This window comes from Eschrichtius robustus, chromosome 7 (genome assembly GCF_028021215.1).
Source record: "Eschrichtius robustus isolate mEscRob2 chromosome 7, mEscRob2.pri, whole genome shotgun sequence".
In the NCBI taxonomy this organism is placed as follows: Eukaryota; Metazoa; Chordata; class Mammalia; order Artiodactyla; family Eschrichtiidae; genus Eschrichtius; species Eschrichtius robustus.
The window spans coordinates 74,730,428-74,745,374 of NC_090830.1; the positions used below are offsets into that span (position 1 = coordinate 74,730,428).

Here is a 14,947-nt window from a genome sequence, read left to right on the forward strand (position 1 = left end):
CAGCACTTGGCAAGCTGGGCAGGGCCACCTGCCTCTGGAAGCCAGTTAATCCAGACACAGTGCTGACTCGGGTCTTTTTCCCTCTTAATAACTCTTTTGGATCTCAACAGGTGGATCCATGTAAACTTAGTTTTGCAGTTTTTAAAAGGTCTGGTGATTTTTAAAAGCAGTTCACTTATACCGTCATCATAGTGAGTACACACCCAGCAAGTGTATACACTACAGTCCAATCAAACCTAAAGTTTACTTTAGGTAGTAGCAGTGTTACTAAAAATTTGCATTTCTCCACTTATGTTTTTGGCAAGCTGTTCTTCAGAGGAACTAGTTGGTTATACCACGGGCAGCACCATTAACTTTCTATGCCTCAGTTTTTCCATCTGTGAAGTGGGGATTACAAACCAGACCACTGTGAGGACAGTGAGAGGGGCAGGCCTGCGGAGGACCCTTTGTATTTTACTGGTTTGTGCCTCAGATGTTCCAGCATCGTCTCACTGTAAATTCTTAGCAGGTGTTTACTCTGGAAGGAGGGGTTGGGATTTTGTATTCTGCCTAGAAGGATTAATGACACAGGACTCTCCCACTGCCCTTCCTATTGCAGGGAATCTTGATCACCTGGACGAAAGGTTTTAAGGCAACTGATTGCGTGGGGCAGGATGTAGCGACCTTACTGAGGGATGCGGTAAAAAGGAGAGAGGTAACTTATTAAAAGGATGTTTTTAAAAGTCTTTCCTATTTTTTTCAGGTTATAAAAATTGTACTTGCTCGGGAATTCCCTGGCAGTCCAGTGGTTAGGACTCCGCACTTCCACTGCAGGGGGCATGGGTTCGATCCCTGGTTAGGGAACTAAGATCCCACATGCCACTCGGCGGCCAAAAAAAAAAGTACTTGCTTGCTGTAAAGAACTCAAACGTTACAGAACCCTGTGACAAGGGTATTAAGGTTGCCCCAACCGATGGCAATAAAAGAGAGCAGAACAGTTTTGTGTTATTAAAGGATAGTTTAAGGAATGTAAAATCATGGCTCTCCTCCAGCTCAAAAAAGGGAAAAGCAGCCCCTGACCGTGAGGCACAGCCTGGCACTGCCGCGGAGCACAGCCGTCATCACAGCCCCCTTGCGACCGCGATGGAACCAAATGAGCAGGAAGCGCTGCGTCGTCGTGGCAGAACTTGGCACGTGCTCAGAGATGGCCCTGCTTCCTGACAGCATCCAGTCCTGAGCAAAAGCCCACTTCTTAGAACCCTCCCTAAAACCACCAGCACAGGCTCAGATCCTATAACTGTGCTTTCTAGCACTTTCTGGCATGCACCATGGGATGTGTTTGCCCGTGTTGCAACCAACCAGTCAGGAAGCGCAGCTTTGTCCACTGTGGGTATGTTTCTGGTGGTCTTTGGCTGGAGGACATTGACTGACAAAATATAAAATGAAAAATTCTGAAGTTTTTATTTAACTCATTAATTAATGAGGGAATCAGTTAGAAGTTAAAAAAAAAAAAAGGTCCGTTCAAGTGTCTCCAGTTCAGAAGAGCAGATTAATATACACAGGCAGTCAGGAAGGCTGAAATGAATGGGTTGGAAGAGGGGTCGATTGTTCCTGGAAGAGTGTGCTAGACGACAGCTAATATTTCATTGAAAAGAAACCTGATGCCCTCTTTTTGCCCATTTCACAACTCTTAATCTCAGTGTTCTTCAAATGTACTTTCCATGCATATACCAACACACATTTAAAACATGGGAGTCACACCATGTATACTATATTACAGCTGGCTTTGTTCACTTACTATGAAACAGCAGTCTTTCGTATCGCTACATAGAGGCCAACCTCATTCACTTTCTTGGCTGTGCAGGATTCCAGAGTTTGCCCGAACCAGGCCTTACATGCCCCTTTTGATCTAGATTTGGGTTGTTTCTCCTTCTGGCTCATATAAGTCACGCAATAAATACCCTTGTATGTGCCTTTGTGTACCTGCATGTTTGTCTCCGAAGAGCAGATTCTGAGACATGGATTTGGTACTTCCATTTTGCCCTCTGAAAGGCTGTAATACTTTAACCTGCCAAGAGAAAGAGCTACTTGGACATTGTCCCTTGTCTCTTCTCCATTCTCCTGGGCTGCCTCTCTAGGACTCATTGCCATCTGTGAAATGGGTAGAATACTTCCTTCCTTCAGAGCTCAAGCTTCAGATACATCATTAATAGTAGATGTTTAGTGAAGAAGCATCTCATTACCTTTCACAGGCTGGTAAGGAAACTATTGATGCACCAGCAGCTTTCTGACTGCAGTGCAGCAGAGTGACCCTGCAGAACTCAAGCCGGGCAGCGCTGTCCCTCCCCTAAAGCTAAACCTGTGTCTCTTTCTTTCCAAAGGAATTTGACCTGGACGTGGTGGCTGTGGTCAATGACACGGTGGGCACCATGATGACCTGTGCTTATGAGGAGCCCACCTGCGAGGTTGGACTCATCGTAGGTGGGTGTCCTGGAAGGTCTTTTTCTGGGGCAGGGTAGGCTGGGTTTTCCTGTTTTGTGGGGCCCTGAGCCAACAGCTCAGCCCTCGGTGTGAGACAGTATATCTGTCAGCACTGTCCCCTTAACCACCTCCAGAGTTTCATGACGGCCCGAGGCTGCAGGGCTCTCCAGGGGTTTCCCCTCCCAACACCCAGCCCCCGAGGCTTCCAGCTGACTGTGAGCAGATTGTCAGGAACGGAGCTCTCCAGGAGTGCGGCCCCCAGGTGGCTCACACGCCCCGGTGGGCAGGGTGGGAGTGCTTGGAGCTGGCCTGGTCAGCAGGGCTTGTAGGGAGGGACCCGGGCAGGTGTTGCAGGGCCGGGGCCTATGGCTGGGAAGAAAGCAGAGCCTTCTGCTCTCCTGACTGTGGAGAAGGGCCAGAGGGCAGTCTGGGCGCCATTTGGCCTTCAGCACCAATGGTCCCAGCTGCTGAAGTGGGAGGCATATTACGGAACCAAAATCTGGGTCTGCTCACCTGTGCACAGTAAAGCCAATCTACTGACACTGGGTTGTGGTGAAGGAAAAGTGCAGCATTTTTTGTGTTATGTTATGTTTTTGGTATTTTGTGGGAGGGGAGCGGGGATAGACAAAGAGTTAGATTACCACAGGACCGAAAGGGCAGCGTTTATTGTGAGGCGCCATACAAGGAGTCCAGGACAGCCAATGCTCAGAAAGCCTGAACTCCTCGATACAGTTCTCCACAGCCTTTTTAACGGCCAGGTGAGGGAGGGGCGTCTCAGGGTATGTGATCAGCTCATGCACAATTCTCTGATTGGTTGATGGTGAGGTAACAGGATGGTGTCACAGGGGTTAACATTATCAGTCCTTAGGCTCCAGCAGGCCTGGCGCTATGTTCTCAAGGTCATCAAGTAGCTAATATCTTCCATTTGGTGGGGGTTTTAGCATCAGTAAAACAATTTAGGAAATGTGCATCAGACCCTATTATCTAGGTACTTCAGAGAGGAGCTAAAGTAGAGGATATGGGAGAGGGGTCTGTCCCGGGAAGGCCCCATAGGGTCCTGCTCGGTTACAGGCAGAGGGATTATCTGGCTTTGCAGGTTGTTCCCTTATAATCCAAGCACAGTAGGGGTCTGGGCCTTGAGAGCACAAAATTCCGGAAGCTTCTTGATTTAGGCTACAAGAAAAATATTTGCCTAACTGATCCTGCTCCTAGTGCCAGGGATGCTGGGAAAAGGCCCGGTTTCTTAGCTAACACCTGCAGAGCATCCCTGGACGGAGAGAGTCAGCAAGCAGCCTGCTGCGTGGACCTGGGAGATTGGGAGAAGGCCCCAGCAGGCTGCCTTCCTGGTGCCAGGAAGACCTTTTCATTTGTTAAACCACTTTTGGCTCCTGTGGAAATTTAAAAAGCTAGGGAGCAGCTCTGGGTAAATGTTGTTTGGGGCCTGGCTTTGGGGCTCTTTGTTTCTTCCTTTCTTTTGCAAAGCTTTCTTTCTCCACCCGGCCCCTCCCTTCCTTCTGCTTATGAATGGGCTTAGGTGTGACATGCAAAGCTAGAGTGACACAGCACTTTCTCTGCTTCCGGCCTGACCTCACCTTCCTGCCCAGAGGTCAGGCCCGCAAATGCCGGGGGACGGAGGTGGGGGGGGGTCGAGGTAGGGGGTTCTCCTGCTGCCTTCAAAGTCACTCTTTCCTTCTGTCATCAGTTGATCTCTGCTCAGAACGCCCATGAGCGAGAAGTATAATTTACATGTTTTGGCTTTCTTTGCACCCCTTCCATTTCTGGGGCTCCTCTTCTCTCAGTTTTACACTTTGGGTGAAAGGGAGCCGAGAAAACAAAAATAATCCAGTTATGTTACCCGAAAACTGGGTTGACTTCTTGGTGGGTGTCGAGCCAAAAGACACAACCAAACCAAAGATCAGAAGGAAGGCTTTATTACTTGCAGCAAGTAAAGAGAACACTAGGGATCTTTCCCAAAGCAATGTCTCCTCCAACAGAAAAATTGGGGAAGTTTTAAGCTAAGGGTACGTGCATATTCACGAAGGGGCTTAGGCAGAGGAGAATTCAGTATAGAATTGGGGCAAAGGTTGACAGAGTCCAGGCTTCAGTCGATTTAAGTCACGAGGGTCAGAAAAGGTCAACATCACCATCCCTTAGGTTCCACTTGATCTGGTGGTTGAGTGCCCAGCGGGGGTTTAAATTCTGCAAAACAGCTCAGGAAAGTGCTTCAGGCTAATCTTTACCACTGAAACAGAGCTAGGAGTCTTTACAACTGATTTATTATCTTTGCTATTGTTACTTCTCATGCCTGATAACAGTTTGTCCTTTTGTTCCCTTAAAAATCATTATTACTGAGACCTGTTCAAGAGCAAGCCTTGTGGCCAGGCTTAGATCACAAAATGGCTTAGGCCAAAATGGCTCCTCTTATATCAAGAGAGTCATGCCTGTTTGTCTTTCTCTGGGGACTCCCTACCCTGTCTGCTTACAGGTACACAGTCAGAAGCATCTGTGAATTCTACTTAAGTTTCTTTAAAGGGCATAAAGCAGCCAGAGCCCACTTGTCTAGCTGGTAGAGGTGTCCTTGTGTCCCTTAAGGATGTTGAAAATCCATCGACCTCTGTCTCCTGCCCAGGGTGGGTCCACGGTGCTCGAGGGCCTTGCGGCTGCAAGTGTGATCCCTGGCCAGCAGCATCAGAACCACCCGAGAGCATGTTAGAAATGCAGGGTCTTAGGCCTCACCCCAGACCTCCTGAATCAGAAAATCCATCTCAGCAGCTCCTCAGGGGATTCAGGTGTATGTTAAAATATCTGTGTGAGGGACTCCTTGGATAGTTGATGGTTTTTAAATTTCCCGTCCATTCACTGAGACAAGGCCAGGGACCACAAATTTGGATGTCTGGAGATTAAATCTGCTGTGAAAGTTTTAGAACGCTTCCTCTCAGCATCTGTACCTAACTACTCCTAGTCGAGAACAGTAAACAGTTTGTGGTCCAGCCCTAGTCCTTGGGGGGCCACAGTCTGACTAGCCCTGCCCTGGGGAGGTCAGGGATGGAGATCAGAGGCTCCTGACCCCCTGGAAGCCGTTTGTCAGATTGTGTGTATACAGTGTAGGGGTGCACTCAGGGAAACGTCCCTTTTCTCAGGAGAATCATCAGACTTTCAAAGCGATCTGTGATACCAAAATGGTGAGGAACCTTGCTTTAGAAGGGCACCCTTGAGATGCTAAGGACACTGTCCTTCCCTGAACTAATGGTGGGCCTCATTCTGGAACACACAGGAGAGTTTATTCAGGCAGAGTCCACGGCCAAGTTTGATAAGAAAAGATAAATGGACATGCATGGTGGGATAGTAGACAACCCCTCCATGTAATATTTTATATGTATGTGTGTATGTACATAATAAATACAGTATGTGTGTGTGTACGTATATGTGGAGAGAGAAGGAAAGAGAAACAGAAATATCCTTCCAGTCTGAATGCTGCCTAAACTTCCACCGTTGAAAATACATCCCTTTGTTTGACCATCTTGTATTAAACAAAGCCTTGCGTGGGCAGGTAAACACACGAGGCTCTCGGTGTTGACGTCTTAGTATAAAGTAAGTTAATCAAATGCTCTGGGCAGTTTTAACTCTGACTTTGCCTTTATATTTTGAGATTTTCCTGGAAGACATTGGGAAAGTGAAGCTATTACTTTGTTCATCTCAAAAGCGTGCCCCTCTCTGTGGAGCCCCAGGCCCCAAGCCTAGCTGCAGCCCCCCTCCCCACTAAGCACGGTGGTGTGGCCATTCATTCTCCCCTCGTGTATTTCAGGGACGGGCAGCAATGCCTGCTACATGGAAGAAATGAAAAACGTCGAGACGCTAGAAGGAAACGAGGGCCGAATGTGTATCAACATGGAGTGGGGTGCCTTTGGGGACAACGGGTGTCTGGATGATATCAGAACGATCTATGACAAACTGGTGGATGAATATTCTCTAAACGGCGGGAAGCAAAGGTAATCCCACCTGGTGGAGGAGATGGGACAGGAGGGCCTTCTGCCTGTTACAATGGAAGAAGTTTCTAGGAGTGGGGTTTGCACAAAGCCTGGAGACTGTGGTCCCTCAGGTTCACTCCTGACCTTGGCTTTTGGCCCAAGGAGAGCAGAGAACTTAGGGGTGGAGGGCGGCGGCAGCACATGGTACAGGATGGCCCAGGGTTGATGTCCTGTGCAGGTGCCTCTGGGGACAGGGTAGCAGCGGCCACACCACTCCTCTCAGTGACCGGGTTTATCCTGGAACATTCTGGCCTTCTCATTGCTCTATGTTTCTTCCCCATCAGACTAATAGAAATCTGTTGGTCGGCAGGTTTTTGCCATGTTTAGTAGAACACACTTGACCTGCAGTTGTTAAGGGGCAAGGGAAATTAGGATGTTGCCAGTGGGAGTGGGGGGCTCCCCGTCATGGGTGAGGCAGAGGCCCGCCACCGCCAATTCCTCCTTTTCCCACGGCAGACCTCCTGCACCGCCTAGTGGCTATTTGGACCTTTGCAGCTCGGGTGTCAGTGACCCTCCCCGAGATGGCAGTGTCCACCCTTCCCAGCATAGAGACAAATGGCCCCTTGTCTCAAGCTCCCAGGGATCAGGCCATCCTCTGCCATAGCCAAGACGAGGTGGTCTAAGCCGTGCCCCCAGGAACAGAATGAAGAGCTGGGGGTAATACCTCCCAAACATAAGTGATTCTCCAGCTAACCTCAAGATTTTTGTCTTTTCCAAATACCACCTATGCTTAATGTTTTTCTTTAAATCAGCTTGTATTCTTACGTTTAATGAGGGAGGAAAACCAATATTACCATAAAATGGATATAGTGAAGAACAGCGTTATTTCAGTCCTAGCTACTGTGCCTACCAACAGCTCTACAGGAAGACCCCCCCTTGTTATAAGGGAGATCAGTAGGGGTTGGAAGGGGTTAGAGCCATATCAGCATCAAACTTATCAACACCAAGGAGACGTCTCCTTGATGGAATGAAAAGGACTAGATGGGAATTGATGATAGTAGTGCCATTTCGTGTTTTTCCTGTGGACCACCCGAAGTCTTCTGGAGTATCCAGATTCCAGTGGAGTCGTGCCAGCTTGGGGACACTGGGATGGGGTGTGTGCATGGAAGCATTTAAAGCCCATGTCATTTCTTGAGGCTCCTGAGCATGGAGAGGACAGGAATTAAAAGCCCCCAAGAACAGGTGACCCTCAGGGGTGTGGTGGCCGCCTGGGTCCTCCAGCCTGTGTGGCTTTATCACTCTGTGGGTACTTGACCAGCACTCTGGGTTTTGGCAGAACCTTCCAAAAATCTAGTGGGAACTTTCCCTGTGTTGTCTTGTTCCTTTAAGCCGTTTGCTGGTTCTACAGGTATTGATTGAGCACCTGACTGAGAGCAGCGCTGAGCTGTGCTGGGCCCTGGGACTCAAAGCTGAGCAAGACACACATTCTCTGTCCCCTCGAGGCTTTCGCTGCAGGGGTGCCAAGGGGCGGAGGACCTGTGTGTGCTGTGAAGGAGGGAGGGTGCGTGGGAGCTGAGATAGGCAGGGAGAGGACAGACCTTTTGGAGCAGTGCTGGGCAAGTTGAGAGCTGAGAGCTGGAGTGGGGTTTCGCCAGGCAAAGGCAGGGAGTCAGGTGAGGAAGAGGATGGTCCTGCTGGTACTTTGGCGTCTGATCCCGGGAGGGTTGGGGCTTCCTCAGTCCTTCCCGGTCTCACGCTCTGCCTCTGCCGGGGAGCACAGGGCTGGGAGCACGGGTTGGTGATGCCCGTGAAGCACAGTGAGGCGCCCGGGGTTACCGTGAGACCGCAGGCTTCAAAGAGACACCCAGTCCCCTCCTCTCGTTTCAGGTATGAGAAGATGATCAGCGGCATGTACCTGGGTGAAATCGTCCGCAACATCTTGATTGACTTCACCAAGAGGGGATTCCTCTTCCGAGGGCAGATCTCTGAGCCGCTGAAGACTCGGGGCATCTTTCAGACCAAGTATCTCTCTCAGATCGAGAGGTGAGTGGGCAGGGCCCTCCCTATTAGAGGTGGACCTGGCCAGGGGGCTGTGATGGGGGCAGTAGGCAACATAGGGGACATTTTGGCCATTTGTGAGGGTTTTCTTCTTCCTCTGGATTAGTAGGCCCTGAGCAGTTGCATTTTGAAGTTCCATAATTTTACTATAAATCATTTCCTTTTATTCATCCTGTATGTTAGGGCATTATATTGATTTGTTTGAAATCATCCTGTGTGTAAGTAGGTTACATTTCAGGGTAGGAAAGGTGCATCACAGATATTTGTATTGAAGGACCATTGAGTCCAAAAGGGCCAAGCACCCCTGGTCTGGCCTCACTCTCTTTTCCTCTGAAAGGCAGCCTAGGATGCATAGCTCACCGCCCACCGTGCCCCACAGCGAGCTGCTTCTGTCTTCCTCCTGTTTTTCTCATGTAGAGTGAACATTTCATCTGTGCCTTTGCCATCTTCCACAGTGAGCTGTGAGAAGAGGTGCAAAAGTGCTCAGCAAAAGAGCTTGTGCAAAAGCCACCTTCATTTTAGAATGGTCATGATAGCAGCACTGATATTGGCTCGGCTCGGGTCTGCTCCTCGCTTTCGCCCAGGCCTGGGTCTGTAACCTTCAGGTAAAACTCACTGCCCACCAGAACCCACGCGGTGAAGTGCTAGCTGCAGACAGCGGCCCTGCGGCACTGACCCTGGAGGACTTGAGCACGTGGAGTGATGGCATTTCACAGCTGCAGTGAGGGGGGGTGCACCATGATAGGGAACCAAGTTCCCCACTGCTTTCTCTCCTCATTCCAAGTTCACCCAAGAGCCAAGTGTGGAAAATAGGAGCCAGAAAAGAATGAGAAGAAAATATCAGTGACTATTTCGTGTTAACATTTTTTTATTGTGGTAGATATATATATAACATTAAATTTACCATTGTTACCATTTTGGAAGTGGACAGTTCAGTGGCATTAAGTACATTCACATTGTTGTTCAGCCATCGCCACCATCCATCTCCAGAACTTTTTCATCATCCCGAACTGAAATTTTGTACCCATTAAACACTAACTCCCCATTTCCCCGCTCCCCCCAGCCCCTGGCAACCACCCTTCTACCTTCTGTGTCTATGAATTTGACTCTTCTAGTGACTTCATGTAAGTGGAATCATATAGCATTTGTCCTTTCACATCTGGCTTATTGCACTTAGCATAATGTCTTCAAGGTGTATCCATGTTGTAGCATGTGTCAGAATTTCCTTGCTTTTTAAGGCTGAATAATTCCTTGTATGTATACACTACATTTTGTTTATCCATTCATCCATCCATGGACACTTGGGTTGCTTCCACCTTTTGTCTGTTGTGAATAATGCTGTTATGAACATGAGTGTACAAATACACGATCGAGTCCCTGCTTTCAATTCTTTTGGATGTATACCCAAAAGTGGAATTGCTGAATCACATCATTATTTTACTTATTTATTTGGAGGAACTGCCATACTGTTTTCCACAGTGGCTGCACCATTTTAACATCCCACCAGCAGTATATACAAGGGCTCCAACTTCTCCACATCTTCGCCAACACTTATTCTTTTCTGTTTTTGTTTTTCTTTTAATAATAGCTATCCTGGTGGGTGTGAAGTGCTGGGGAAGGTCCTTTCAAGTGTGATAGCAAAGGGAGAGATCATAAAGAAAAAATTGCCAAATTTAGCTGCATAGTTTCTATAAGTTAAAAACAAAATCAGTCATCAAGCTTAAAAGACAAACAGAAAACTAAGGAAAACATTTGCATTATATATGCAAGATGCAGAGCATGGCATGGTGGGCAAGAGCTTTGGCAGGTCTGGTCTTGAGACCTGCTCTACCCCATTGGCTGTGAGCTTTGGGTGAGTTACTCGATCTCTCCGAGCCTCAATTTCCACATCTTTAAAATGGGAATAATCATACATGGATCAGTTGGCTGTTAGGAGGAGGAATGAGGTGATGTATGTAAAGCACGTGTCACATAGTAAGTCCTCAAAAAAGGCTGACTGCTCTTACCACTGCTGTTGTGTTCATCATCAGTCATTGTCAACTCTTTCAGTTTAATGAGAAGGAGACAAATATCTCAGGAGAACAAGAGTTTTGGTATAAGGTAGTTCATATGGCCAATAAACAAAAACAAAAACAGTAATCCTCACTAATAGAGAGGAGCACAGATTAAACCAGTGTGATGCCATTCTTACCAAATTGTCCAGTGTTTCTAATTTTTTAAAAAAATTTATTGACTTTATTTTTATTTTTGGCTGTGTTGGGTCTTCGTTGCTGTGCACGGGCTTTCTCTAGTTGAGGCGAGCGGGGCCTACTCTTCGTTGTGGTGCACGGGCTTCTCGTTGCAGTGGCTTCTCTTGTTGCGGAGCACGGGATCTAGGTGTGTGGGCTTCAGTAGTTGTGGCACGTGGGCTCCGTAGTGGCTCGCGGGATATTCCCTGACCAGGGCTCGAACCCATGTTGCCTGCGTTGGCAGGCAGATTCTTAACCACTGCGCCACCAGGGAAGCCCCTTTCCACTGGGGACAAGTAAGGCCAAATACTCTGTTAGAGACAGTAAAGTGATACAACTTTCAGAAAGGCACTTGGCAATATGTATCAAAAACCTTTGACCGACAAATGCCCATCGACAGACAAATGGATAAAGAAGTTGTGGTACATATATACAATGGAGTATTACTCAGCCATAAAAAGGAACGAAATTAGGTCATTTGTTGAGATGTGGATGGATCTAGAGACTGTCATACAGAGTGAAGTAAGTCAGAAAGAGAAAAACAAATATCGTATATTAACACATGTATGTGGAACCTAGAAAAATGGTACAGATGAACCGGTTTGCAGGGCAGAAGTTGAGACACAGATGTAGAGAACAAACGTATGGACACCAAGGGGGGAAAACCGCGGTGGGGTGGGGATGGTGGTGCACTGAATTGGGCGATTGGGATTGACATGTATACACTGATGTGTATAAAATTGATGACTGATTAAAAAACAAACAAACAAACAAAAAACCTTTGACCGAGAAATGTTATCCTAAGGGAAAAATCTAACTTGCACACAAAGACTTGTAAAGAGGAATGTCATCAGAGTGTTACTTTATGTTAGCAGAAAACTGCAAACAACTTAAATTTCTCTAAACTGGCTAAATAAGTTATGGTCATCCCCAGAATAGAATACTATGGCAGCTTTTACCAATCTCGGTCTCAGATAAGGAGGTGGGAACTTGCTCAGATGTATGAAGCATGGAAGAAAGCAAGAAAGAAAACCATATATAAAGGACAAGCCCGCAACATTGTTAATCAACTACACTGCAATATAAAACAAAAATTTTAAAATAAATAAAGAACAAGCCTATTCACATATCAGAACAATGACATTGTTTAATGATATCCAAGAAAAATAGATTGGAAGGAAATATATTTAAACGTTAATAGTATTTTCCCCAGTGTTGGGATTGTAGATAGTTTTAATTTTCCAACTTTTTATTTTTCTAGATTTGCTAGTTTTTCTACAACTTAACATGTAATACTTTGGGGATCATTAAAAAAAGTAGACAAATAAATGTTATTTTGAAGGGGAGAGAAAACCCCATGCCCCTTTTCGTGGATGAGTGCAGTGATTTGGGGCCGGCTCCTTTGGAGTCGGCGGCTTCTGTGCTGCTCTCGTGGGTCCTGCTTCATCCAGCCTCCTGGCTTTTGTCCCCCACAGCGACCGATTAGCGCTGCTGCAGGTCCGGGCCATCCTCCAGCAGCTTGGCCTGAACAGCACGTGCGATGACAGCATCCTCGTGAAGACCGTGTGCGGGGTAGTGTCCAAGAGGGCCGCGCAGCTGTGCGGCGCGGGCATGGCTGCCGTGGTGGATAAGATCCGCGAGAACAGGGGGCTGGACCACCTCAACGTGACTGTGGGCGTGGACGGGACGCTCTACAAGCTTCATCCGCAGTGAGTGGGGCTTCCGGTGGGGATGGGCGGAGCTTCCTGGGCAGGCAAGGCCCCTTTATGGCTATGGGACATCAGGATGTGATTCCCACCAGGAAAATTCCTCGCCAGGACACAGCCAACCTGCAGGCTGTGCGGTCAGGGTGGGGCTTGTCTGGGACGAGGAAATGAGCTGCTCTGAAGTTTACCTGGGATCCCTGGGGAGGTGGAGGAGCGGCTTCACTTGGCCAGCTCACACCTGTGGCCTGGCATTTCCTGCTTTCCCCTCCCCCTGGGCCTCTCTTATCCAGGTGGGGAGCAGGAAAGGAGGTAAGGGTGGGCGTGGACTTACCCATCAGCCTGGCCCGGAGGTTGTGTTTGGTAAGCGGGAAGAGGGAGTGAAGGAAAGGGGAAGAGGGCCCACTGTCTTGCCCACCTGCTAAATCAGTTTGTCAAGAGCCTTGGAAGGCAGGAGCGGTTTTGGCCCTGGGCTTTGTAGCAGGGAGGCGGGTGGGATGTGACCTCCCTGACATTTTGGTCAGGTGTCCAACACCCCATGCTGGAGGAGGAGAAATGAGCCCCTCTGCTCTTTGATCTACCACACATCCCAAAGCTTGGCTCTTATGAATAGAGAGACCATATTATTGTCGAAACGGAGGTACTTTTGCCAGTCAAGAGAGTGCTACTAATAATCACACTGGACTGTCCCCAGTAAACTGGGCCATTCACTCTACTTAAAAGCAACCTCACCCAACTCAGTGCAGGCATTGCCTGCCTACGTCATGGCCGTGGCTTGGGATGAAAGCATCTGCTCGGCTCCACCCCGACCTCTGTCTCTCCACCTTCATAGCTGTCCTCGTTGTCACTGTGGTTTAGAGCTAGGCTTTGGAGCCGCACATGGACACGCTTGGTTTTAATCTTGGTACCACCATTTAGGAGCTGTGCTCAGTGGTTTCATCTCTGCCAAGTCTCCTCTTCTTCATGGGAAAATGACCACCGGCAGGCCGGACATTACATATATAAAGTGTGGGACACCTAGTAGGTACCTAACAAAGGGGAGTCAGTATTACCTCTAGGACCCCCACTGCCCTGAGCTTCCTCAGCCTGGCGCTATCTCATTTTCAGCACAAAATGCAAGAACCCAGAGTCACCTCTTACTTAGAGATTATAGTTCACGGGGGTGGGGGGCTCCCCCTCTTAGCTTCAGGTGCTGGGCTGGGTTCTCAGAGGGCTGCAGCTGGGGGTGGGTGATGTTCGTTTCCATGCAGCCTGCTGAGCTGACCCAGTGCCGGACCAGCTTGGCCCGCCTCAGTGGTCCACACCCAGGTCCCAGCACCCCTTCTTGGTTTTCGGTCCCCTCGGAGCCTCAGGCTTTGAGGATGGGAGCCGTCTGGGTGTGTTACTCATGCCATAGCCCTCAGAAGGTGTACAGAGCAGCTTGTTTTGGATTCTCCGTTGTGCCTCCCTGCTGCAAATTGTTAACAGGACTGGTTGTAAACCCACTTTCTCCCAGCCATTCTCAATAAGCCGCAGCTGCTTCCAAGCAGCCCCTCCCATCTTGCTTCCCTCCTTATTGTTAGGGTGCTTCAGCGTCTTCAGGTGGGTCTGGCGTCTCTCCTCATATTCCTCTACCTACCCTTCTCTATTTTTGTCCTTTTTAGCTTCTCCAGAATCATGCACCAAACCGTGAAGGAACTGTCACCAAAGTGTAACGTGTCCTTCCTCTTATCCGAAGACGGTAGCGGCAAGGGAGCCGCCCTCATCACGGCAGTGGGCGTTCGGCTCCGGCAAGAAACGAGCAGCTAAGAGTCCTGGACCCCCAGCCTGCTGCCCTTCCAGCACTTCTCTCTTCAAGCAGCGACCCCCTGTTCTGCCCAGCGAGCTGTGCTGGGAGACGCCGGCGCCAGAGCCCGCCAGCACCACCGCGGGGAGGAAAACAGAAGCCAACTACTGGCGCATAACGTAGGGTACAAAATAGAGTGTGTGCTGTTGGTAATCTCCCTGACCTCCAGATCCCTCCTCACCTGCCCTGCCACTTTGCATGATTTGACTTCAGCCTGGTCGTACGTTCCCCACATGTGAAGTTTAGTGGCATCCGTTTCTAACTTATGCATTCGTCCAACAGTTATTTATTGGCCCAAGATGAAAAGTCACACCATCTGACAGGCCTTATGGGCCTCCGCAGCCCGTCCTTGGGGATGTGTCCCCCGTGTGCAATGTATCATCACCAGCAGACACTGCCGGGACTCCTCCTCCCACGGGTGCCTCAGCCGCTGCTTCCTCCCGGCCCCACGCCCATTGCTGTCTGGTGTCCCATCAGGGCGTGTCAATGCCACTGAACTGTGTGTCTGTGGAACTGGTCATAGCCACATTGTGACAGTCTTGCATTCTGTCTGTCTTGGGGAGGGGAGGTGGGCAGTCCTGCGGGAAAGTGTCTTGTCTCCGTTTGGGTAAAACGAACCAATCAAGAAACAGTACGCTCATTGGAATTTCCCATCGCTTTTGTGAGCCATGTTGTATGACCTAGTAAACTTTGTATCAATTCAAA

At 48.8% G+C, this 14,947-nt stretch overlaps 1 protein-coding gene across 1 annotated transcript in view; it reads left to right on the forward strand.

The window, feature by feature from the left end:
- The window catches only part of HK1 (hexokinase 1), a 70,040-nt gene extending 55,093 nt beyond the window's left edge, over window positions 1–14,947 (forward strand). Inside the window, exons 13-18 of the mRNA XM_068547720.1 lie at window positions 599–694; window positions 2,361–2,460; window positions 6,266–6,449; window positions 8,316–8,471; window positions 12,190–12,423; window positions 14,061–14,947. Coding sequence (XP_068403821.1) covers window positions 599–694; window positions 2,361–2,460; window positions 6,266–6,449; window positions 8,316–8,471; window positions 12,190–12,423; window positions 14,061–14,205 — 915 coding nt within the window. The 3' untranslated portion in view covers window positions 14,206–14,947. The remainder of the gene's footprint in view (window positions 1–598; window positions 695–2,360; window positions 2,461–6,265; window positions 6,450–8,315; window positions 8,472–12,189; window positions 12,424–14,060) is intronic.